The sequence below is a fragment of the Rattus rattus genome, chromosome 6, assembly GCF_011064425.1.
Source record: "Rattus rattus isolate New Zealand chromosome 6, Rrattus_CSIRO_v1, whole genome shotgun sequence".
Classification (NCBI taxonomy): domain Eukaryota; kingdom Metazoa; phylum Chordata; class Mammalia; order Rodentia; family Muridae; genus Rattus; species Rattus rattus.
In genome coordinates, this window is record NC_046159.1 from 18,784,128 (window position 1) to 18,807,727 (window position 23,600).

The 23,600-nt window shown below is 40.5% G+C and overlaps 1 protein-coding gene across 1 annotated transcript; it reads left to right on the plus strand.

Annotated features, from left to right (window-relative positions):
* Positions 1-11,564: 11,564 nt before the first annotated feature.
* On the plus strand, positions 11,565-19,315 carry LOC116903199 (C-type lectin domain family 2 member D2-like). The gene is made up of 5 exons (XM_032905576.1): positions 11,565-11,739; positions 16,206-16,331; positions 17,247-17,425; positions 17,999-18,105; positions 19,117-19,315. Exons 1-5 carry the CDS (start codon positions 11,565-11,567, stop codon positions 19,241-19,243), a joined length of 714 nt encoding a protein of 237 aa, XP_032761467.1. The 3' UTR covers positions 19,244-19,315.
* Positions 19,316-23,600: the final 4,285 nt, after the last annotated feature.

The window sequence follows — 23,600 nt, forward strand, 5'->3', positions numbered from 1 at the left end:
CCTGATGTGTCTTGCCACCACACACTGTATTGAACTCATTAAGGTCACCACATGAAAGAACACACCACACAACAACCTCTAATATAATTGATAAGACATATTTTGCCCATCTAGACAGCACAAAATCCTGTAAACACCGTTCTCTTAAAACTCGTCACAACATCCAGTACCTCTGATCAGAGGATTATCTTAACATCTGTCGCCATGTTCTCCCAGCTCCTTTCCTCCTCCAGCCCTTCTCTCCTGCTTCTCCTTCTCTTCTAAAACCTCTGTTCCCACCTCCCTTCCTTCTCTTTCAACCACAGGCCTCTTTTATGTTGCCCGCCTTCACCTGCATAATGACATCAACTCACACTTCACCCTTTCTGTCTAATTAACAAAACTTTTCTCTCAAATGTAAGTTGATGACAACTATTATCATTCTGTAACTTAAAAGTATAAAATATACCTAACACCCAGTGAAACATTTTATCAATTAAAGAGAACATTTAGTTATCTATCGCAGCTTAAAGAAGGCTTAAAAATCCATGTTTATGTCCTGGCTAGCTTGTATATTATCTGATACCTATGTAATTAAATATGTTTCCTCAAAGTTATACAGCCTGGGTAGGCTATGAGAGTATAACTAGTTCCAACCCCATCAGAAATCTGAAATCCACCAATATTATCTGAAAGTATATAGGAAGCCTAACCTGGCTCCCTGAACTGAGTCAGGTTGAAGAGACAACTGTGTACTAGTATAGTCCCTTGTAGACATGAGAGCAAGTCTTCAACCTTCCGGCCTAGGATCATCTGACAGACTTTTGAAGCGTAGATCAATTTTGAAAGGCTGATCATTTTGGCTCAGCAGAAATTATCAGTCGACTATTCTGTAATGTGTCTTCCTTTGGACAATATTTCATCTGTAGAAGAAACAGGCAATTCCTGCCCACTGGCTCCTTAAGCAGTGGATTACCTCACCTGGAGTTGGAGATGTTTAATTTCTCCTTTGAATCCACCTAAAGGGAGCTGTCAGGGTACACATGTCTCAACAAATGATAAATAACAATGAACATCACATTTGTAGACTTCTGAAGTTTTTGAAAACCATCTATATAAACTAATCTATAAAACGATCTATGTAATATAATCTGGACTGTTGTCTGTTAACTACTCTCAAATTTTATTAATGAGAATACTTTAAAAAATACCCTAACAGGGAACAATGAGGCATGAAATTGTTACTTGGTTCTTAATTTCTATGTTTAATCATCTCAGATAAGTTTTTTAATACTAGTAAAGAGCTGAGTATAAGCCTTGTATAGTTAAATATGTCATACAGGCATGATTCCTATATATGATCATCAAAATATTAACTTTAATTTTAAATTCATAAGAAATTCATTTCAAAGAAAATCTAAACTTGTATGAAATAAATTCTATAGGAATGTAAAGATTATAAATTTAGCTTAGTAACAAATATAAGGTTTTTTACCAAAAGTGATTATGGCTGTGTAATGAATTCTACATAATTGCTGCCTGTTAAATTAGAAGCATTTCTAAATTCTCTAGAAAGACAACTTTTAGCCTCTCAAAGTTTAGGGAATCAGGGAGATGACTCTTCAATAACTTCTTCAAGCTGTATGTGGGTCTTCAGATATTATTATGGGTGGAGGAGTGTAGGAAAAATGAGGGAGTTGTTGTAGCCTGATGTCTGTCTTGACTGGACCCAACTGAAAGTCCTTGAGATCAGGAATCCAAGCAGGTCAGTTCAGCATTCTGATGATGAGCTTCACCAGGCTGCACATTCTGTAATATATAAATCTCAAAACAAAATTTTAGTATCAAGATAACTTTTTGTTTGATTCTCTTGAGTTTAGTTTTTAAGGAGTTCTAACTTTATCAAATCTAATTAACATATCTCTGGAAGGTGTCCAAAGCCTAATCACCCTTTTTAAAAACAAAAAGACAAACCTTTCTCTTAAAATTCAGTGTTCCTTAGTCTGTAACCAGATAAGCTTGTATCTTACTCTCTCAGAGAAATAGTATAAGCACAAGACTCAAACTCACACCCATTATGAAAATTAAAACAATTTTAAAAATGAAGTAAACTAAATAATACTATATGAGCCTGTTTAGACTTTTCTAATCAGTCTTGCCAGTAAATTAATTCCATATCCCTGTGGAGCCCACATTAAAAGAATATGAGCCTCATGTTGTGGCAAACATCAAAACTAACAACAAACCCTTGCTAGCTGACCTTGATGAGCCATATGGCCTTAGTGGAGTTGTTCCTAAAACAATTTGATCGCCTTTTTATAAATACCAATACCAATAAGTAGTAAGCCATTTGTCAAACTAAGATTTTACCCCAGAATACATATGTTAAGCTCTCTCCTGGAACATCAAATTTTATTTATTAATAACTTCTTTTTTTTCTTTTTTCTTTTTCTTTTTTTTCGGAGCTGGGGACCGAACTCAGGGCCTTGCGCTTGGTAGGCAAGCACTCTACCACTGAGCTAAATCCCTAACCCCCTATTAATAACTTCTAAACTATATGTCTGTATTCACTCTGCCTTGTGTATATACTTCTTTCATATAATAACAATTTTATGACAGGAACATGTGACCACTCTCTACTTATAGTCAGTGACTAATTTTTGCTAAGTTCACACTGCAGCTGAAAATCCCCATGGGATTTGGATAAACTCTGTACTCTCTACTTGCATCTATAAAAACCAATTTAATCACATTTTCCTGAAACCTATCATTCAGAAGCAGGCAACTTGTCAAACTAGGATTTTAATCCAAAATTCCCATGGAGCCCATGTTAGACAAAATCTGAGGATCCTCTAGACCAAAATAATACCATCTATATTTTAAGCTCTCTACTTGGAACATCAGACCTTTATTTAGTAAAAACTTCTATAATATGTTTGTATTCATTCTGCCTGGTGTGACAGACTTTTATCTATTTTTACCTAGGACTGAATCATGGTTGAAAATCCACATGTGATTTGGACAAAGTCTATAATAACTATTCCAAAAGCAAATAAAGCAGCCTTTTAAATAAATCATACTCTATTGAACATCTGCTAAGGAAACAGGCAGCCTCCATTTTTAGCTCTCTGTGGCTAGAAGCAATCTGTACTTTTCACAGCAGAGGACCTGAGCCTGTCAGCACACTGTCTTTCTTTCTTTAAGATTCCTGCACTAGCAACATCAAGTGACTCCGTATGGCACTGGCCCACTCATACTTAGAAAACAAAACTTTCTCAGCCTGAAAAACCTTAATTTTTAGTGGATTCTTGCCCCGTGTTAGGCATTACTTCTTCTGACTGAAAAATAAAAGATGCTCATCCCGACCCGTTCCCATATGTACTGCTCTGTGCTTTCTCTCTCCAGCTCCCTCTTACTTGGGCAGTCCACGAGTCAATCAGTCACAGTTCCGTTGGCAAGCAGTTACCAAGCCAGGCATACACATCCCAATTCCATGGCAGACCCAGAGTGTCCCACCAACACACACTCTCTTGTTCTCAATTAAGTTGCCACATGAAAGACACACCACACAATAACCTCTGATCAAATTGATAAGATAGGATTTGCCCATCTAGACAGCACAAAAATCTTGTACACACCGATCCCTGAAAAATAGTCATAACCTGTATCAATGTGAAGAGATTAATCTTACCGAGTGGTACCTTGTTGCCCCAGCTCCTCCTTCCTCACTCTGACCCTTCTCTCCTACGTCTACCTCTCTTCTAAAACCTCTATTACTGCCTCCCTTCTTTCTCATCCAATGACAGGCCTTGTTTTATCTTGTCTGCCTTCACTTGCATAAAGACATCAATCTATATATGACAAAGGAAGACCCCTGACGTCCTTGGCTACAGACAAGAAGGAGGCTAACATGATCAACAACATAGGTGATGTATATGTGGTCATGTATTTGTCTATGTACATATAGACAACTCTGAAACTGGATGAAACTTAAATGTTTATATCAGCCAATAAGATTTATTGGGTACAAAATTTTCATGACTTGTTATTGCATGACATCCATTAAGATGGCATGAATGGAAAATTATATTCTAGTATGATTTTATGTGATCAAACTAACCTATGAAGAAAGGCAGTTGAAATCCTTTATTGATCTTCATTAAGTGACCTGCGCATTTGACACCTCAAATGAATGTCTTTAAAGAGGTATGTGCTGCTTGTGATGTTTGTGTATTGCACAATGAAAGAGGAGAAAGATAGACCGAGAAGATTCACACTCTGGGATGCTGAGATTCTGGGACCTCCTCTTCTAGATCCGTGTTTGATTCTACCTCAACTACATCGAAGCTGTTTCCTCTAACAATGTGCTTCCAGGACATTTCCAGCCAGCTAGCTCACCCATCCAGCCTTTCAGACTCTTATTGTTAGGATGCAAGCCATGAACTTCCTCAGCACATAGGAACTAGAAGGCAAATGATGCCAGCTTTCCCTCCTTTGACAAAAACAATTTTCCTACTTCTCTTTGGGCCCCAGAAGGGAATTCTTCACCCCAATTAAGCTAGAAGCAAGCAAAAGAAGATTTTTGTCTCAGTCCTTCAGGTTGGGGTGAATGGTTCTGGTTATTTTATGAATAGTAGATATGTTGTCATTTTAAGGTATAATTTGCTAATGTTGTAGGTTTGGACAGGAAAGAAACTGGAGAGCTTAGACTCAGGGATTTATACCTTTCCTTTCTTCTTCTCTATCTTTCCTTCTGAGGTAAAGGGTGTGGAAAAAAAGAGGGACATAGTAGTATCATAGAAATTAGAGGAATAGACAAATAGGAATATGTTATCAAATTTACTCTTAAACAAAACATTGTATAGCCTCATCTTATATTGGTAGAAATCTTTATAATTGATGCAATTGCATTTCCAATTTTACATTGTTACAGAATTTAGGGATTGGTGTAGAGCTAAGGTTTTTATTAGTCTCAATTTCTTATACTGATGCAAGATATTCATTTAATATTGTTACTCTTTGACAGGCATTGTGCCTATGCAATTTATCTAGAATATAAGGCTTAGACCCAGTCCTTTTGATAACTGATATTATAAACTCTTCATGATGATTAAGTTAGGCAAGTTAAAGGCCAGATAGAAAACACATTCTTAGGTTATATTCTTATTTGATTATAATAAAATGTTTTTAATTTTCTCAAATTGAAATGACTAAGAATAGTTAATGTTTAACAGTTCAGATATACTTTACCTAGGTAGATAGTCTTCAAAGCCATGAGAATTCCACAGAATATGATATTTAAGGCAATTTTCATATTAAACATTGCTTGACTAGGGACATATCTGCCCCTGACAGTATCCCTTTCTTAGTTCATAGAAAAAAATGAGCATCAGTGGAGTTTCTCCAGTTGTTGCAAGATGGCCATTAGGGAAATATATGTCTCAGTTCATCTATGAACAAAAATATTGTCCAGGAAAAGACACACTATGTGAAATAGTCAATTGATACGTCTGCCAAGATAGAGTAAGCATTCCTTCACAATTCTGCTTTACAAAGGTCTGTCAGATGATCATGGCCAGAAGATTGAAGACTGAACCTCCAATGTTTTGAGGAATGAGGGACTGTCCAAGTTAGTCAGCTGTCTGGACAAATTGGTTAAGTTTTGCAAGTTATGCTTTGTGCTTCCTATATTTTCAGGTAATGTTTAATTCAGAATTCTTAGATTCTGGTGGGGTTGAAGATAAGCTTTAGTCTCAAAGGCAATTCAACTTGTTGACCATTGAGAGAGATGATATAAATTTGGAGGATGGTTTTTAGATGGTAATACAAGCTAAAACCAGAACATAATTCAGGTAGTGAATTGCAAGCTCTTTAAGTTAGGATAGAATGATAGAGTGCTTTATATAAATTGACAAATACGATGGCCTGGGTGTTAAGAATATTTTAGACTTTATGTATATGCATGATTAGGATGGTTGTGCTCAGTTTCTATCCGAGAGAAAAGTCTTTTATTTGGACAAAAAGAAGGAAATGTTTTGGTTGCCCTGGTGCTGTTTGTATTGATGTTAATTCTGCTTCCCTAAGTGGGGATGCCCTGACAATGAGTGGATCTCAGACTCAGGTGATTTCATGTATAACTTCTCCCAATTTTAACTGGTAAAATAAAGACTAGAGCCTGTGATTGGACAGTGGAAGGGAAAGGTGGGGTTGGAGGTTTTAGAGAGGAAAGGGAAAAGGACAGAAGAGAGGAAGTTGGAGGAAGATGAGACAGATTCACATGGCCTACAGAGGCTGCAAGTAACAAGGGATCTCATAGCTGGGGAAAAGATTAATGTAGTGCTAGATCTAACTGATATGGGCATATACCTTATAAATAGTGTAACTGAGGTTTGTGGGTTTCCACAGGTTTATTTAGGATAGAGATTTGCTGCAACACAAGGACACATCAAAGGGATCATTCAACAGAATCAAGTAGGCTTTATCTCAGGGATGAAGAAATGGTTCACTATAGCAAAATCAACCAATGTTATCCAGTATATAAGCAGACTTCAAAAAACAATCACATGATGATTTGATTAGATGCTGAAAAATCCTTTGACAAAATACAACAACCCTTCTTGTTATAGTATTGGAAAGATCGGGAATTCAAGTCACATATCTAAACATAATAAAAGCATTTTACAGCAGACCAATGGCCAATATCAGATTAAATGGAGAGAAAATTGAAGCAGTCCCATTAAAATCATGGACAAGCCTCGGCTGCCTACTCTCTACGTATCTATTCAATATAGTATTTGAAGTTTTAGCTAGGAAAATGAGACTATGAAAGGAGGTCAAAAGGATACAATTAGAAAGGAAGATGCCAAGGTATCTATATTTACAGATGTTATGCTAATATAAATAAATAACCCGAAAAAGTCAATCAGAGAACTCCTAGAGTTGATAAACATCTTTATCAAAGTGGCTCGCATAAAATTATCTAAATCAAATCAGTATTTTTCCTTTACAGAAAGGATAACCTAGTTGAGAAGGAAATTAGGGAACTAGTACCATTCATAATAGTCACAAATAATACAAAATATCTTGATATAACTCAAACCAAGCAATTGAAAGTTCTGTATGAGAAGAACTTCAAGTATCTGAGGAAAGAAATCAAGAAAACCGCAGAAAATGGAAAGATTTCCCATGGTCATGGATCAGTAGACTTAACATAATAAAAATGACTTCTTACCAAAAAAAATCTATGGATTCGATGCATCCCCATAACAATCCCAATCAAGTCTTCAGAGAGATAGAAAGGGCAATCCTCAACTTCATAGGGAAAAACAAACCACCTAGGATAGTGAAAACAATCCTCAACAGTAAAAGCACTTCTGCAGGAGTTACCTTCCTGATCTCAAGCTGTACTACAAAGCATTAGTGATAAAAAATAAAAAATGAAAAAAAAACCTACATGGTCTTGGTATAGAGACATAGAAGTAGATCAGTGAAATAGAACTGAAGACACAGAAATAAACCCACATAACTGTGGTTACCTGATCTTTAATAAAGAAGTCAAAACCATACAGTGGGAAAAAGAAAGCATTTTCCACAAATAGTGCTGGTCTACCTGAGGGTCTGTATGTAGAAGAATGCAAGTTGATCCATTTTTATCTCCTTGTACAAAGCTTAAGTACAAGTGGATCAAGGACCTCCATCTAAAATGAGGTACACTAAATCTAATAGAAAAAAGGGGTTAATGGCCTTGAACACATTGACACGGGGGGAAATTTCCTGAATAGAACAGCAATGACTGAGGCTCAAAGATCAGCAATTGGCAAATGTGTCCTCATGAACTTGAAATGCTTCTGTAAGGCCTCTGATAGAAGGACTAAATGAAAACCTATAGATGGGAAAAAGATCCTTACTAAAGTACATCTGATTGGAGGCTAATCTAAAATATGCAAAGAACTCTAGGAGTTAGACACCAAAAAAAAAAAAAATGAAAACAATGGGGAATCTCAAATGGCCAACAAACAAGTAAAAAAAAAAATGTTCGACATTCTTACTCACCAGGGAAATGCAAATCAACCCTGAGATTATACTTTAAACCAATCAGAACATCTAAGATAAAAACTCAGGGAAGAGCAGATGCTGGTGAGGATGTGGAGATAGAGGAACACTCCTCTATTGCTGGTGGAATTCCTGAAGAACCAGCTACATCCCTCCTGGGTATACATCTAAAAGGTCCTCCATTATGCCACAAAGACACTTGCTCAACTATGTTCATAACTGCTATATTTGTAATTTCCAAAACCTGAAAACAACCTAAATGTATCTCATCTGAAAAATGGATACAGAAAATGTTGCACATCTATACAGTTTAATACTATTCAGGTATTAAATGCAAGAACATCATGAATATTGCAGACCAATTAAAAGAACTTGAGAATTACCATCCTGAGTGAGGTAATCCAAACCCAAAAGGATATACATGGTCTGAACTCACTGATAAGTGGTTATTAGCTCAAAAGCTCAGAATGCCCATGATAAAATTCACAGACCATGTGAAGATCAATAAGAAGGATGGCCAAAGTGTGGATGGTTCCATCTCACTTAGGAGGGGAAAAAAGAGAATCATGAGAGGCAGAGGGAGGAAGTGAATGGGTGGGAGAGGGGAGGTGGAGGAAAAAGGGATGGCAGGATTAGGTATGGGAGGAGACAGGAGTAAGTCCAGAGGATCAGGAGAATGAATAGAAATGTGTAGCACTTGGGGTGGGGTGAGGAATGGAAGGCATAGGGGAAACCACTAGAAAGTGTTGGATCCAGGGAAACAATAGGCTCCTAGGACCCAATAGAGATATCATTAGCAAAAATGTCCAGTAGTGTGGAGTTAGAACCTCAAGAGAGCACCCCCATTTGGTAGATATGACCACTCAGTTAAGATATGGGGCCACATACCTGTCTCAAAAATTTTAACCAAGAATTGTCTAAAGGAAATGCAGGGACAGAAAACAGAGAAGAAATTGAAGGAAAGGCCATCCGGAGGCCACTGCAACGTGGGATCCATTCAATCTGCAGACACTAAACTCCTGTACTATTGCTGATGCTAAGAAGTGCTCCAGACAGGAGCCTGGTGTGGCTGTCCTCTGAGAGTCTCTGCTTATACCTGTCTAAGACAGATGCAGATTTTCAAGCCAACCATTGGACTGAGTCAGGAACCACAATGGAATAGTAAGAGGAACGTCTAAGGGAGTCAAAGGGGTTTGACTCCCCATAAAAAAACAACAGTATCTACTAACCAGACCCCAATCCCCCTCAGCTCCTAGGGACTAAACCACAGTGCAAAGAGTATACACGGTTGGTTCTATGTCTCTATCTACATATGCAGCCCAGGATGCAGCCTTATCCTGCAACAGTGGAAGGGGAGGCACTTAGTCCTGTGGAGGATTGATGCTTCAGAGAAGGGAGATGCTAGAAGTGTGAGGCAGGAGTAGGTAGGTTGGCCGGGGAAGAACCCTCTTATAGGCAAAAGTGAGGGGGTTGAGATGAGGGGTTTGTAGTAGACCAGGAATGGGGACAAGATTTGAAATGTAAATATATAAAACAATTAATAACATGAAAAAGAAATTGTTGACAACAGTAAAGTTTTGGTGAGGCTAAAAGAAAGGAGACAGGCATAGTAGAGAAAGGTTGAGTGATTTTCTGAAGTGAATAGAGTTATAATTGTCTGGTGTGCAATGTCACAGACAAATGATAGACGTGCCAGTACGCATCTACGAGGCTCTGAGTTTGATCCTTGGCACCGCACACAATAAAAATGCCTTTGTTTAAAAAAAGAAAAAGCATTTTTGCACCGCGGAAATCAGAAACACTTCTCAGTTCTCTTTATTTCCTTTACAGGATAGCATGCTTTTCAGACACCTATCCCTCCTCCCACTTTTATTTCTAGAGCCTTCGGTCAGACCTAGGTAGGCACCCAATCACTGGCAGCTTCCAGATCAGGTTTAAAACCCCACCCACTAGCTCTCCGATTCTTCCAAATATTTTCATTCATCAGATGTTCATTGCTTCAGCAAGAAGAAGGGGCAGAACCTCCCTCCCCAGATTGCTCAGAAACAGAGAAAACGGTATGTACTTAATGAAATGTAAATTAAACTAAACAGAGAGAAGCCAGTTTCATGAAAGGAGCTGAACCTCACTTCTGCCTGCCACAGTGGGGTCCTTCTAGATGGGCTGTAACTTGAGTGGGTGGGGAGCTCTGCAGGGGGTAGGAATATATTTCTCCTATGTATTTTACTAGTATGGACTTTGTTACTTAAATGTGTTTGCGGGAAGTGCAACCAACAGCAAACTTGTTATCTCCTCTTCCCAGGCAGTTGAATTTGAACTCCACTAACGCCCAGAAAGTGCTATAAACTTGCACCCAACAAGCAGTGAGGCTGGGATTTACAGTGATCACTCAGAGTAATTAAAGTGCAGCAGCCATGGGGACAGAGGCAGGTGTTGTAGAGTGTTAAATTTGAAGTTATCATCATCACCCACCCCCTATCCGGGCACAGTAGTCTTACTAACTCCCTCAGGCTTTCTCTTCTAGAATTTCCCTTCCAGAATGACTGAGTTTTCCAATGGCTTGCTGCCCTGGCCGCATACTTGATTCTGAGTTCCCTGATTCTGCACAGGAAAAGGGCTCCTTTGAGTCGGTTTCCAGATTCCTGGAAGATTCACTGGATGAACATGGACAGGCTCAGGCACATCCCGGCACCCAGCACACACCTAAAGTGTCCCCCTCCAAACCCCACCTTTCTTTTCAGACTCGCAGAGCAGTGGGTGTATTCCCCCCTTCCATATATTTGCAAGTGTCAGAAATTCTCCCTCTGTTTAGGACACTGGCGTGTGGTATACTCTTTGGGGACTTAAAACACTCTTGTGTCCACAGTGAACAATCTTGGTCCTAGTGTTGGATATTGTATGATATCCATGTTTTTTTCAGTAGGGTGAGGGTTGGGGTGTGAGATTTATCACACCTGCAAAGCCATCTACAGATTTAGTTCATAATAAATAATGAAAAAGAACATTGAAGATTTCTACTTAAAACTGCATTCTCTCCATTTTGAAAAATATATATTTTATTCTTTAACTCTCTTCCCCTTTAATTTAAGGAAACATATTTGTTTAATGTGTATGGGTGCCTTTCCTGTATGTCTGTGTGCACTACGGTTTGCCTGGTTTCCACAGAGGTGAGAAGAAAGTGTTGAATCCCCTGGAATCGGACTTAGGCAACTGTGAGCCACCATGCATATGCTGGGAATGAACCAAGTCCTCTCTCTATAAGGGCAGGAAGTGTCCTCCATTTCTGAGCCATGATCCACCCCCAACTTAATATATTTGTTTAGGAATAAAATAGCAAATATCTTGAAGCACAGAGTTCACAATTATTGCTAGATCCAGGGCCTAGTGTCAGCCCTAGGATCTCAGGCCAAGCTCTTCCAGACTGGACAGCCTACCTGCTGCGATGGTTGGAAACACTGTCCTGGGAGGTAGGGGACAAGCTGAAGAGGAGGGAGATCTAACCATGCCTCCCTTGAATCCTAGGGCCCTACTCAATGCTGTCCGGTGAACACCTACAGGATGCTCCCCCACACCTCTCCAGGACCCTTACACAGAATGAAGGACAGACCTCCTTGAGGCAGAGTAGCAGCTGTGGTTCGTCTGCTGCCTCTGCCTCTGCCTCTGCCTCTGAGTTATTGTCAGGTTCCACCAGGTCAAGAATTCCTCACAGTAAGTCAGAGCACCTGTTGTGTTGGGAAAACTGACAAAAGGAAAGATTTCCTTTGCTCTTCAGACTTTTCTATGGGGTAAAATGACAACCTGGTCCCCACAGCAGTGGCCAAGGTCCATAAGGCAACTAAATTAAGTAAAAGTCACTATATTTGCTGTCTGAGGCCTTACGGTCTAGATGGCCACCAGAGGGGCCTAAGAGAGCCCGTGACTAAGCAATAAACTATAAAATGGTGAAATTCTAAAATGGCGGCTTTTTCATCTCCTGCCAGTGGTGGCCTCTGCTCATGAGCAAGTCCAACAGTTTAAAGCCAGAGTAGGAAGTGGTGTTTTGAATGACACAATAAAATTAACGATCATGCTCTTTATTCATTGTGATGACTATTTTCAAAATCTTTCGAGCTGGCTTTAGACATAGTGTACATTATCGCGAGCAGGATGCATCCTAATGTGCCTTTGAACACCATATCTGATACCAAGTTATAGAAAATAATATGCACTCCCTCTCTACTCCTCCAGCCCCTGGTAAGAGATATGTTTACTTGCTTGTGTGTTTAAACACTGTTTACAATAGTCAGCACAAGGGACATACTAATGGGTTTCTCTGCTGATGACATAAGCCAATTCAAGCTGAATTAAAAGTAGAAAAGTGTATTTAATTCGCAACAGCTCCAGGGCAAGTTTACTAGTCAAAGGGGACAAGACTGAAGAATTCCTGCCCAGGCTATGACAGGCAAGTTTCATGTATAGATTGTATGATGCATGATGCAGAACTAGAAATCACAATGAAACCACTCCTTCACAATATGAAGGGATTTAGAAATCTCCAAAATGTACTTCCTATAGGGTGTGTGAGGACATCAGAGGAGCACTCACAGGGGAAACTCCATTGCTCACAGCAACTCATGGCTGAGAAATGCTGGTCAGGAAGTGAGCACATGAGACGTTCTTATGCTGTCTTTAAATACGTTTTATAACTATTAGGAATGGATTGTGAGAGTTCTGTGTGGATCCAAATTCCAAAGGCCACACACAGTTCAGTGCTTAAAGCCTTCTCATCCTAAGTGTCCTTTTTCTTGGTTGTTAATGTAATAGAAGCTTCCTGGTGTTTTAGGCGTGAGAAAATGTGCAAAATACAATAGCTAAACTCAGTGGAAACTTTCTTAAAACTATAATCTGCACTTAGTAAAATTAATATACTTGGTATGCATTTCCATGAATTTTGAAAACATAATCATGCCTTCATCATCAACATACATAGAGTCTGGAGAGTTGGCTCAACCATTGAGATCACTTATTGCTCCTGGAGAGGACTGTGCTTTCATTCCCAGCACCCATATGGTAGCTCACACGCCCACCCCTAACTCCAATTCCAGGGATCCAACATACTTTTCTCAGCTCCACTAACACTAGTCATGCATGGAGTACACATACATAACATACACATACATATATACATACACACACAGACATACTCACTCATACACACTCATACCCACATACATATATACATATATACATACTCACATACACACTCACATACATACATACATACATACATACATACATACATACATACAGGCTAAAAAAGCATTCTTACATGTAAAATAAATAAGACTAAAACAATAATATTAAAAATATGTACACAACGTCCTACCCTACCCTACTCTCCCCACTGTCTGTGGTAGACTCACTCACTGCTCCTCTGCTGCAGCCTTAAGTACTCACCTTTCCAGATGACGTACAGTGGATCCATGAAGCAGAGAATCCTGCCTTAGTTCCTTCATCTTGTCAGAGCAACCTCCTCTACTCATCACTCACAGTGCAGTGCCTAGCAGTAGCCTGTCAGGAACAAGCACTTCGGGGAGATGCTGAGAGACCATATCCACGGCCCTGCTGACCCAGAACTATGCTCTGAATTCAGAATTTCTCAAGAATCTCACCAGCAAATGTTATACAGAGAGGTTATGAAAAGCTGGAAGGAAACTTCTAGAGAAGTGAGAGGAGGAAGCGGGTGGTGGCAGTTGGGCCTCTTTGCTCAAAGGTAACTGCAAAGGGGCCACATCCTGTAGCTCTCTGACCTCGAGTTTGCATAAGCTTGCTGGCTGGCTTAGTATACAGACATTTTGGGTTAGGGGCCTATGGGACATTTGTCCTGTTAAAGTGGCATGAGAAAGGGCACACACAGGCATGTGGTCGGAGTAGTTTCTTGTGTTGAGAGGTTTACCTTGTCATCAGCTTGGGGATATTTCAATGGTCACAAATGTGTCATTCATACAGGGACCCTTAAGCTGCTGCAAACAGTCACATAAAGATTTCTTGAAATTTAAATGCAGGCTGTACTTTCCTGCGTGGGGACATGTGGGCAGGATGGGAGCGTATCATATTTTACACTTACAAACAGCTTTGCAGTAGCTACACAATTTTGCCTCAAAAAAGTAGATCTGTTTCAACATCTACATCAACATCAATGTTTAACCATCTTGCTAGCACACAGTGATTTTGCTCTTTTATCTGAGATGATTTTTGCCCAAGCCAAGTTCCCAAATATTCTCCCTTACTTTTCTAAAAAATCAAATGACTTTAAAATATTAAGCTTTGTGCTTGGGTCATAAGTCCACAGAAGGTCTGTAGTGGTCTGGAACCTTCCCTTTTTTAGCAGTCAGTCAGCAGGTTGTTTCAGGGGCACATACTGGAGTGATGTCACCCTTTCCCTGCTTAGAAATCATTCATCTGTTCAGTGTCTGTTGACAACACGTGTCTGACGTCATTCTGGAGTCCTGTTTTCTGCTGTGTTGTTTCAGTGCCTACTCTGTTGATAGCACCGGGCTGATTAGGCACTGAGATTTTTCTGATTTTGACCTTCTCCTTTTCAGAATCATGTTTCATTATTCTGTTGTCTTTTTAATTTTCACAGTACTCTTCATATAACTTTGTGTTATTACATTTTTTTTTCTGAAGGCAACCATTCCCCAGGAATCTGTTTCACATATAAACTTGTTCAGGAATTTTTGACATATGAAGAATACGGAGTGTTCCCAGTTTATTATGTGTTTAGAGTTGCCTTGATTTCTTTCTCTTTTATTTTCATGATGTAAAATGAATGAATGTTTAGCCTGTATAGGTATCTATGTATCATGTGTATACCTAGTACCCACCAAGGTCATGAAAAGGTGTCAGATTTCCAGAATGTGAAATTACAGAGGTGTGAGAGTTGTTGTATGTGTGCTAGATTTGATGCCAGGTCCTCTGCAATAACAAGTTAACCACAAGTTATCAAGCTAACTCTTAACCACTGAGCCAACTTTCCTATCTTTATGTCTTCATGAATGTACATGCAGTCTTTCTATGCTGATTATGATCATCCCATTTTTATATTTGTAATTTTATGGGTTTTTGTCATTACTGTAAAAAGTGCTGTCAAAGATAATAATTTCCACTTGACAGGAAAAAATAACTGATTTTTCCAGTGCTGCCCCATCCTACAGCTTTGTAAACTTGTTTTTTTACATCCAATAGTCTTTGGCAGATGGATTAGAATTTTTCTGTAGATGGAACCATGTCATCTGTGAGGAGAAAGATTTTCACCTGTTTCTGAGAAGTGTAAAGCTTCTTTCGTTTTTTAAGGAACTCCTTTCATGTACATGGCTATTTGCCTGCATGCTTGTGCATCTCAGGTATGCTGGGGTTCTACAGAAGCCAGAAGAGGCAATGGATCCCGGAACTGGAGTCATGCAGTGTTGTCAGCTACCTTGTGGGTCGTGGGACTTGAACCCGGGTTCTCTGGAAGAGGTGCAGCGATCTACACAGCTGAGCCACTCTCCAGACACCTCACCCTATTTCTTTGTCCTGGTGAGGACCTCCTGGCAAAAGTCTACCTAGAGGAATGAGCAGACAACTGACTCTTGCTCCTGATTGCTGGGAAAACATTCACAATAGCACCATTGGGAATGAAGCTGACTGAAGTTGGACTTAGTCTTGATTTTAATGGATAAGTTTTGTAGGTTGAGGAAGTTCCTTGCACTGCTATTTTTCACATAATCTTGCTGTGTTTATTGAGGTATTTGTAGTTTCCCCTCTTTTCTGAGTTTGGTAATATGACTAATAACGTCAATGTTTATTTCTAATGTTTCCATAATTCCTTCTAACCAGGGCACTTCTCATGGATCTACATCTGGAGTTCAGTTGTTTGCATTTCACTGGGATCTCACTCCCTCTACTATTGAACTTTCACTATTCTCCCAGTGTTCAGTCACCAGAAGAGTCCCTGGCAGAAACTCTGTTTCCATCCTCTTTAGGCTTCTTTCTACCAATGACATCCTTTGTACACCAGGGCCTTCTCTAAAAGGATTGGTAGAAGCCTTCCAGGAATTTATAGGCAATGTTAAGCAGGTTTTGTCGTTAATTTATTCTATTTTCCTTAAAAAAATTCTTGAAATTGGCATTCTTATATGCATATTTTACAGGTAAAATGCTCCAAGGAATGCTTCTCAGAATCGTCTCTCCCATGTTTCCTGCTAATCTTCACTGCTGCTATGCAGTGATCATGGTCCTCACTGTAGCTGTAATTGCTCTATCTATTGCTTTGTCAGGTGAGTGACTCACTCTCCAAATCCTGCATCCCTCTGTCCACATCCACACTGTCAGTTATACTCACTGAGCACTGTGATCCAGGCATTGTGGGAAGGGCTCCAGAGAAAACACCTGGAAGTTCCTGTTCTCTGGGAACTTAGGTTCCAGCAGGAAGATGCAGTGAAGGAACAGCACAGGCTGTGGTGTGCACAGGAGGCCAGGCTCAGCCTCCCTGGGAAGCTGACATCCAGCAGGCTCTAGACAGTGATGCAGGAACCATGATACACCTGGGGGAACTGTCCAAGGCAGAGAATCACAAGAGGAAATCTCAAAAGATGACAGAGAAGAGTAATATGGCCAGAAAGGTACAGTGCCTCCCACCATGACCATGGGTTTAGTTATCAAGCTCAATTGCATTTTGAAAGTATTAAATGGAAAGTTACTAAAGTAATAAATTTATAGGATTTTAGTACCACACTGTTCAGAATACTGTTATTAAAATTTTGCACTGTCCTCTTATGTATGTGAATGATCCTTTAGTGCAATGTGTCCACATTGTGTGCACTACCTATGCAAAGTCTTCAATGCAATCCCAATTATTAGGCTGGCTGTCAATAGTTGTCCATACAGAGTGCTTGCTGCTGTAGCCATCTCTACTGTAGTAAACAGTCACTCATAGCTCAGGAGTGAGGCTATTGTAGAAATGCACTTCCTGGGAGCCCTACTGTCAGTGAGCACCAGAGAGAGAACAGGAATCAGGCCCAAGGTGGGAGGCCTTTAGATAAAAGCCCATCATGCTAGACATCATGCTAGATTCCTAGACATCACTTAGGAAAGCTACAATCAAATTCACACCTCACAGCAGCGCTCAGGGGGGTATTCCATAAAGGTAGAAGACATGCTTGTTATGATTCCTTGTATTGTCTGTATTTTAGTAGGAAAGACAGAACAGATCTCAATCAAAAACAACTATGTAGCTTGCCCAAGAAACTGGATTGGAGTTGGAAATAAATGCTTTTACTTTTCTGAATACTCACATAACTGGACATTCAGCCAGACCCTCTGTAAGACACAAGAGGCTGAACTAGCACGATTTGACAACGAGGAGGAGCTGGTAAGAAGTGGGCAGGGATTGGTTTGTCTGTTTGTTCTGTTGCATATTGCTCTCCCTTGAGATAGAGAGGTTACAGTTGAACCATGAGGAAGGATCCCATCCCACGCACATGGAGACATGGGGCACGTGTGAGTGTGTGCCATTGGCTGACGCTTGACTCCTGACTGTAGCCCTGAGACATCCAGGAAACATTCTCTCACACAGTGCTCACAGTCAGCTGGAAGGTCAGATCTGCCATTTTACTGGGATACTGCATGGTCATGGGTGTTTTCCTGTAAGCTGACCCATGTTGTATACAGGGGACAACTGTTAATAACTGCAGTGCAAGGTTGACCCAGAATTCTCCTGGCCACGGAGGAACATGTTGTTACATTGGGTACTTTAGTTCCAGTGAGGTTCTTTAGAATTACAGATGTCAAGTGGATCCACTGACCACTGGTGACTAGTACAGCTCCAAATCTGTGCCCCTCAGTTACTCCCTCCTGTTATCTCTAGAGGAAGCTGTGGAGAGATTCCAGGATCATCTGGAACAAAGAGACACGTGCATTCTTGGCTTGTTGTGTTTTATGACAGAATTTCTTAAGGAGATACAAAGGGAGTTTTGATTACTGGATTGGCCTGCACAGAGAGTCATCATCACAGCCTTGGAAGTGGACAGACAACACTGAGTATAACAACTCGTATGTTTCACAATGTTTTTTTCTTCTACTGTGTTCATGTGTTGTGAGGTGAGGTGGTGTGTGTGTGTGTGTGTGTGTGTGTGTGTGTGTGTGTGTGTGTGTGTTGTGGCTTGCAGGATGAAAGTCAGTGTCACATACTGGGAAGGTAAAAAAAAATGAACTCTTGGGCTGGAGGTGTGCCCTGGGCATAGGTTGTACCATGCAATGGCCAATCCCTAGGGAACCCCACATCCTTACATATATAAATCAATTAGATCCTCTCCCATTTATTAGCCATCACCTTGAAGTATTTACATAGTGTTATTCCACTCCAAATATTTAGCATAATGGTGGCATCTGGTAGATGTTAACTGCTATTACCACTTGAAAACCTTTCCCTGGTGATAAGTGCCCTTGTGTGATGTCCACAGGAATGTGAAGGGCCAATGGCTCTAAAACCCTAGGAAGCCACTTCAGAACTGCAAACCTGATTATTATCAGTCCTCTCTTTGCATGATTGTACTTGTTTTCAGAAGCAGAGACTCCAGGGACATTGAGAATCTCCCCTAAGTTCTTGTCATCAAAGAGCACTGGGGACAGCTCTTGATGAGCACAGCCATTTTGAACAGACCCATTTCACTGGAATAGTAAAACACAGAACCAGCTGCCTCCATAAGACCTTTCGGCAGTTTACCAAGTGGTGCATTTACTTCCACCTTTATGCATCTGTAAAATAGTTCAAGAAAGCACTGACAATCACCCTTGTGAGGCCACCCACTGCTGCATTTCACATGAACGTGGCAGTGAACATTGTATACACATTACAGGGTTCAACAAGGATGAGTGACAGAGGTGTCCTGATCAAGTCAATCCCTGATGATGTATAAACTTCTAGGTGTAAAACTAGTGCATGGGAGTCTGGTGGACTGTGCTTCTGATCCATATCATAAATAGGTGTAGAAGATGAGAGAGGTGATTGCAGGAGTGAATGCCATGGCAGACTCTGCAGAAATCTTTTTTTTCTTTCTTTAGGGTTTCCATCCGAGGAGATGAACTACTTGGTTTCCTGAGTGACAGTGGGATCAGCAGTAGCAGGAACTACATAAAAAGGAATTGGATTTGTAGCAAGTCCAACAGCTACACCTCACAGTGCCCGTAGTTTTGTGTCCTGGGTAGAGAGTTTGTCCTAGCAATCATGAGAAACACAGAACATGCTATCTACAGTTCCTGCATCATTAACGATCTGTTAAAAACATTATCAGGAGTCAGCAAGTTGGAATAGGTTAAACTATAACCTATCCCAATTATCAATTATGTCTAAGTTTACCCTCCTCCAATTGTACTGTTTGAGTTTGCTTAGGGTGCATACCCCAAGAATATTCCTGGAGTCAGGACCTCACTGTGAAATTAACTCATCTCTTAGTGCCTGTTTAACCCAGACTCTACACCTAGGGAAGACTTCCAAATAGGGCCAGATAAAGTGACTTCTTTAAAATCAGAAGAGATAGGAAGCTTAGGACATTCCTAAAAAAAAAAGACAGACATAATTTACTCAGGAAAAACAAAGTAAACCATAAAGCAGGGGCCCCCATGAATGCGATATGAAGAGACTAAATCTAAAAGTGAGAGACAGAAGGACAGCGATTGCAGCAACTGCTCAGCTTCTCTGGAACTGTGTCAGACAGCTGTGCTGCCTCATGGCTTTCGTCCTTCCCAGTGGATATGGCTGTGCCAGTCCCCATTTTACCAGAAGTGGATTAACATTGTCAGAGTTTCACTGATTGGTATGTTAAACTTTGACTATTGTAGGTCTTAATATAGTATTTATCTTTTAAGACCCTTATGACTTTTATAAACCTCAAACTTTTTTCTTACTCATGGCAAAGCATTTTTTTTTAAACAAAGGAAGAGTAAAAAGTTACCTTGAAATCTGTCTTTTTAATATGAGGCCTGTCAGCAAAGCAAACTTGTCTATGAGTTTGCCTTTCTTACCTGGGAACCCGGGAGCTCTAAACAGCGAGGCCAAATCTTCATATGAAATGCATTGACCAGACAGCTGCCATTAAACTGGTAAGGTGCAGTTAACCACCAATACCACCTGAGATTTGAGAAGGATGAATTTGAACAGAAAGTATAAACCAAATGGCCTCTGTATTAATTCAATGACAGTCTTAACTGCTTCCTGGACACTTACCCTAGGGTCCTCCTCAGCAATCTTGGTAATCTCAATAGAAGGAATGGCTTCTGTCTTCAGGGGTCACACAGGACAGCATTAACTCTTTGACTGCCACACAGCATTGCACGGCCATCTAGAGACCCTGCTCTGAAGATTCCCGTGGATGAGGAACATGAGAGACTGGCCCACATTACAAGGGGAAGAGTGGCAGTCAATTCTTCAGAAGCCTGCTTGTCCACAGTCTCAGTGGGTTCCTCCCGTGGGGGAGGCATGGGGCAGTCTTTTCAGTGATTAGCATTAATAATAACCCAAGAGGATTCACCTCTTTGATGGAGAATTTAGTGTTGCCTTTAGGAGTTGGTATTTTAAATGCCATATTTAGCAGGTCTCTAAAAAGGTTTTAGGGCCATCTAATTAGTATATTTGATTTAAATACATTTCATTTGTTTTGTGTTACTTGCTTTATTTTTAACCTTGTAAATATGTATAGAAGATTGAATAAAGCTTCTCTCTGTAAATGAAGTAAATTTTCATCTAGTATATTTAAAATTGTTGCTCCAAGTATTTTAAAGCATTTAATCAAAAAATAAAACATCGAATCATTCATAAGATGATGTGATGGTTTGCACATGCTTGGCCCAGGGGATGGCACTATTAGAAGGTGTGGCCTTGTTGGAGGAAGTGTGTCACTGTGAGCATGGGCTTGGAGATCCTCCTAGCTGCCTGAGGATGCTCAGTCTGTTCCTGGCTTCCTTCAGGTGAAGATATAGAATTCAGCTCCCCCTGCACCATGCCTGCCTGGATGCAGGGATGCTGCCATGTTCCCTCCTTGATGATAATGGACTGAATCTCTGAACCTGTAAGCCAGCCCCAATTAAATGTCCCTTTTAAAACTTACAGTGGTCATGTGTCTGTTCATGACAGATGACCACTAATTTGTATGTCTTGATTATTTTTTCATACAAACGTGTAGCTTTTGTAAGATTAGTATTTAAACTTTGATCAGCATTTCTAGGCTGACATTAGTTCTTAGAAACTTTGAACTTGACCTACAGTAGTGGTTTCAGACTATCAGTGCTGTAGGCCTAACAGAAGAATCTGACAGGAAGCACAGTAGCCATTGATGGATGCCCCATCTATATCCAGCAGTAAGAGCCAGTCCCTAACTTTAGCACAGATTGCTACCCAGTCAGCATCTGTGTTCCAGCCTATCTGGGTTTTTAGCTTTTACACAGCTCTGTACAGCCAGCATGAGGCTTCTAGATACTGCAGAAAACACAGTCTTTGCTCCAAGTGTGCAAGATTCTGTAAGATGTGGTCTTTGCTCTGGAGGGCCCAGCATTTCCAAATCTTCATTTCCTTTTCAGACTTGCTTGCTTTTGTATATATGTATGTATGTATGCATGTATGTATTTCTTATCTTTCTCCTGTTTTCTGTGGAGTTCCTATTTAAACCCCTAGCTCTCTAAGGATCTTTAAAACCGTTAAGATCAGCAACTCATGTGAGCAAATCACATGCATAATTGTAGTCACCTAAGGCTACCTAGACACCATTTCATGGAACAGTTTGGCATTGTCTGGCAACAACAGTTGTTTTTCTTGAGTAAAAATAACAAAGAGGAAGTAATCCAAGCAGTGGAGGGAGAAGTTTGTACATCACAATGACTGAATTCAGTAGGGCCTGTGGTTTACCGAAAAGAAAGTATCTCTAGTTTTTGTTGCTTAGAGTCTTGGCCCTAACTCTCTATTTTTAAAAATATGTATTATTAATTTATTCCTTCTTTATTATTGGACATTTCTAAATTTATGTTTCAAATGTTTTCAGATTTCCTGCTTTCCCCTCAAATCCCCTGATCCTATGCCCCTCCCTTTTCTTCTATGAGGGTGTTCCTCCTCCCCAACCACCCGCCCCTCACTACCTCCCTGCCCTGACATTCATGTACACTGGGAGGGTCCAGCCTTGGCAGGACCAAGGGCTTCTCCTCCGATTGGTGCCCAAGAAGGCCATCCTCTGCTACATATGCAGCTGGAGCCATGGGTCTCTCCATGTATACCCTTTGGGTGGTGGTTTAACTCCTAGGAGCTCTGGTTAGTTGGTATTGTTGTTCTTATTGGGTTGCAAGCCACTTTAGCTCCTTCAAACCTTCCTTTAACTCATCCAATGGGGAAGTCATTCTCAGTTCAATGGTTGGCTGCTAGCATTCGCCTCTGCATTTGTCAAGCTCTGGCAGAGCCTCTCAGGAGATGGCAATATCAGATTCCTGTCAGCATGCACTTCCTGGCATCTACAATATTGTCTGGGTTAGGTGGATGTATATGGATGCATCCTTACTTGGGGAAGTCTCTAGATGGCCTCTCAGACTCTTCTCCACACTTTGTCTCCATATTTCCTTCTGTAAGTATTTCTCTTCCACTTTCTAAGAAGGTCTGAAGCATTCACACTTTGGTCTTTATTCCTCTTGAGCTTCATATGGTTTTTGAATTGTATCTTGGGTATTCTGAGCTTTTGGCCTAATACCCTCTTATCAGTTAGTGCATACCATGTGTGTCCTTTTGTGATTGGGTTACCTCACTCAGGATGATATTTTCTAGTTCCATCCATTTGCCTAAGAATTTCATGAAGTCATTGTTTTTGATAGCTGAGTAGTATTCCATTGGATAGATGTCCCACATTTTCTGTATCCATTCCTCTGTTGAAGGGCATCTGGGTTCTGTCCAGCTTCTGGCTCTTATAAATAAGGCTACTATGAACATAGTGGACATGTGTCCTCGTTATATGTTGGAGAAGCTTTTAGTATAGGCTCAGGAGTGGTATAGCTGGGTCCTCAGGTAGTGGAATGTCCAGTTTTCTCCCACACCTCTGCTGCTCCACATCCTGCACATGACCTTCGGACTTGTGCTCTGGTGTCTGCCCTAGTCACTTAGTGTGATGACTTCTTACACCTAGTGCATTTTCTTCTTTCCCCAGTCCTGCTGAGGTCACACCAGAATCTTTATATGTATGTCCACCCCCCCTCCTCATCTTCTTTCCCTTCTTTTGAAAATATTGGTTATCATTTCCTGAACCTTCCTTGTCTTAGTTTGCTTTCTAAAGGTCTGATAAAAACAAGGACCAAAACCAAGTAGGGTTCATTTGCTTATGTGTCCTAATCAATCCCATCACTGAGAGAACTGAGGGCAGGAACTCCGGCAGGAACCTGGAGACCCTGGCAGAACACTGCTTTCAACCTTGCTATCCAAAACTTTCTTCTCCATGTGCTTTCTTACACTTTCCATGGTCACCGGGCCTGGGGTGAAACCTCACCCAATGTGCTAGTCATGCCCCACCCTCTCATTTAGC

Coding starts and splice junctions, on each gene's coding strand:
- LOC116903199 (XM_032905576.1), top strand. CDS start 11,565: ATGCTGTCCGGTGAACACCTACAGGATGCTCCCCCACACCTCTCCAGG. Junction 16,332..17,246: donor TCTATCTATTGCTTTGTCAG/GTGAGTGACTCA, acceptor TCTGTATTTTAG/TAGGAAAGACAGAACAGATC. Junction 18,106..19,116: donor AACACTGAGTATAACAACTC/GTATGTTTCACA, acceptor TTCTTTCTTTAG/GGTTTCCATCCGAGGAGATG.